This window comes from Lissotriton helveticus, chromosome 3_1, assembly GCF_964261635.1.
Source record: "Lissotriton helveticus chromosome 3_1, aLisHel1.1, whole genome shotgun sequence".
Taxonomy (NCBI): domain Eukaryota; kingdom Metazoa; phylum Chordata; class Amphibia; order Caudata; family Salamandridae; genus Lissotriton; species Lissotriton helveticus.
Window position 1 is genome coordinate 1,924,460,735 of NC_136061.1, and position 2,838 is coordinate 1,924,463,572.

Below are 2,838 nucleotides of genomic sequence, written 5' to 3' on the forward strand. Positions count from 1 at the left end.
GTGTCTGCCGTATATTGCAGTACTATACCTCTACTTGTACTTTGTACGCTTTTGTAACCTGCACACGTCACTTTTTCCTCCTGTAATGCACGGTTTGCTACCTCTTGTATTTTGTTTGCTCACAATTGTCACTTTTGCCTTATGTAACTTAACGTTTGCTTTTGTAATTTGTTCACTTGTAATGTTCTCCTCATGTATCAGTTCTGTTCCTAATGTGAAGCGCTCTGACACCTTCGGGTAAAGTTCGCGCTATATAAAAACGCATAAATAAATAAATAATAAGGTGCTTCTACAGTGAACCTAACTGGGACATTCAGTACAGTACAGGCCGTGTAGTGCCCCTGCGATGGTGCAACAGCTTCTCCTATGCTGTGTCTTCAGACTACAGTGTGACGCCACATTCATTGTAGAGCTTTCTCTACAGACAGATAAGTTCTGAAAGCTGCAAAGTGCTGTCGCTGTGGCCTGTCCTATGCTACAGTATGGCCCTTTGGCTCTACAAAGCTGCACTCAGTGTACCACAGCACTTTGAGCACCCCCTTTCCTTGTACGGGGATAGCTAAGAAGACCTGTGTAAGACCTGTCCCTGAATCTTCCCTTCTCCTGCTGCCAGGGAGCCCAAGCTTGCTGCTGGTAGAGATCCTTTGAGGACTCTGCATTGGAACAGACATCCCAAAACACCAAAGAAGTGATTTGCTCAGTAGAAGAGCCTGGGCAAATTAAAGACCGTGTAGGCCAACACACCTACAGAAGCACTATTTCCTCAGAGGCCAGGAGATGCTTCATCTGCTCAGCCTGCATAGAGTGCCTTCGAATAAGTTTTTTCTTGGACCTGTGATCCAGCCTCAGTGCCGAGAGGGTTGTGAAAGAAGATGGCGACTTCATCCCTCCTGTGATCGGGGAAGAGGATGTGCTTTTACTCCCTATGTCTGGGATGGGTGGATTAGGGTTAATGTTCAAGGGAGGCAGATGGCCTGGTCTAGTGTGGGAGATGTGGTCCAGCAGTAAGGTCCCTGAGCCCCGTCTCTCCAGGAGACCTGGCGGCCTGTGGCGCGTTACCCCAGGTGAGGCGCTGCTGGTGCTGTCCAAGGAATCCCGCGAACTGCTGGACAAGGCAGAGTAGGAACTGCCGAGCATCTTCCGCATTGGGGGCACCTTCCCAGTCTGCTCTGGACCATAGGCCTGCCCGGATCCACAGTACAAAAGTGAGTCTGACTCGTAGTGCCCAGTCCCAGCCATACCCTCCGGTAGAAGCGATGCTTCCGTGCCAGCATCATGGGTTCTCTCTTGATTTACAGGGACGGAGCTGTGACGTGCCAGGGTCTGGTGGGGCGACTGGGCCTGTTCATAGGATGTTTTCCGGGACACTGGGGCAGAGCTGGATGATCCCCTCCGTGCCTGCTCGCTCAAGGATGGAAAGAGAGGACCCCCCTCTTGGCTTTCAGCGCTGTTGCTTCGGGGCAACAATGATCTCCTAGCGCGTGCCAGGTCACCCTGGAGATTTCCTTCATCAGAGCTGACACGCTTGGGCTCCTCTTGGCATTGGCTGGCAGCTAAAACTGAAGGGGCAATCAGGCCCCAGGGCTCAGACTGGAGTCGCTTCAGCTGGGGTAAGCGTGCCCTTCTTGGGTTGCCCAGCTTCCTAGTGGGCGATGGTTGCTCCTTGGGTACCTTAGGGGGATAGCAGGTGCTGGAGTGCACTGGGTGGACGTTCAAGAAGTCCTCTGCTCTGCCACTAGTCGGTGGCAGCGGTGCTGCTGTTTTCAGCTGGGGATCTGAGGGTGGCATAGCCTGTGTGAGGGCTCTAGGCGCCCTGTCTTCCAGCCGCGGGGATGGGGGCACATTGAGGTATTGCCTGGTGCTGTGTGAACCGGAAGTGGACTTGTCAGTGGTTATGATGATCACCTCTTTGCCTTTGGCTTTGCATGCGGTGAGGAGATGCCCCAGTGCTTCCTTGTCATTCATGTTGATTGCATGTACCAGGGCCGAGGCCCCAGTGTGGTCCACCAGGCTGGGGTCCGCCCCATTGTCCAGCAGCAGAGACACCACGTCTCCACCGGCCCCGGACATGCAGGCGTGAATGAGGGCGGTGCAGCCTGCCTTGTCCTGAATGTTGGGGTCCGCCTGCCTCTCTAGAAGGTATTTCACCATCTTGGCCTTGCTGCTACTCTGCTGGTCCTGGTGCGTTGTCAGGCAGGCGATCATCAGGGCCGTCTCCCCCTTCTCGTTGCTTTCATTGATGTAGGCGCCACCTTCCAGGAGGAGGCGGGCCAGACGCAGCCGCCCCAGCCACACAGCCTTCAGGAGGGAGTTGCCATCGGTCCGGAGCTCCCTCACTTCATCCATCGCATCCCGGGGCGTCAAGGGCGGTCACCATCACCTGTGAAAATGGAAAGGAAAGGTAAGTGAGTATCTCATTGGCAGGGGCACATCATGAAGTCAGGGCATTACTTTCTGCTCAGAACACTCTAGCTTGAACCTGTGGACAGCGACTGAGAGCATCAGTGTGTGCCATGATACCACAACTTGCAACCTGGTACAGGGAGGCTGTAGGGTCTATGGGCTGTGGCACATGCTGTGAAATTAAGCTTTGAACTGCGATATTTGGCGCTTATTGCACAAGCCCTGGTAATTGCCCATCCTACTGCTTGCTGCTGTCTGTATTTACAGGATGCCCAATTACCACGCCATTCCAAGTTTTCGCCTTTATCTTTTAGCTTAATTAATTTTTGTTTTGCTTCTTTATATTGTTAGGAGGTTGAAGTTGAGGGAATTTATAGAGCGCACGTATACCAAAAAGGTTTCATGGCGCTAATTCGGTCCGGTAACATTTAAACC

The 2,838-nt window shown here is 52.9% G+C and overlaps 1 protein-coding gene across 1 annotated transcript; it reads right to left on the bottom strand.

Annotated features, from left to right (window-relative positions):
* Positions 1-744: 744 nt before the first annotated feature.
* On the bottom strand, positions 745-2,352 carry ANKRD34C (ankyrin repeat domain 34C). The gene has a single exon (XM_078684066.1). The coding sequence runs from the start codon at positions 2,344-2,346 to the stop codon at positions 745-747; it is 1,602 nt and encodes a 533-aa protein (XP_078540192.1). The 5' UTR covers positions 2,347-2,352.
* Positions 2,353-2,838: the final 486 nt, after the last annotated feature.

Excerpts from the sequence above, each read along its gene's own strand:
- ANKRD34C (XM_078684066.1), bottom strand. The coding sequence starts at position 2,346 with ATGGATGAAGTGAGGGAGCTCCGGACCGATGGCAACTCCCTCCTGAAG.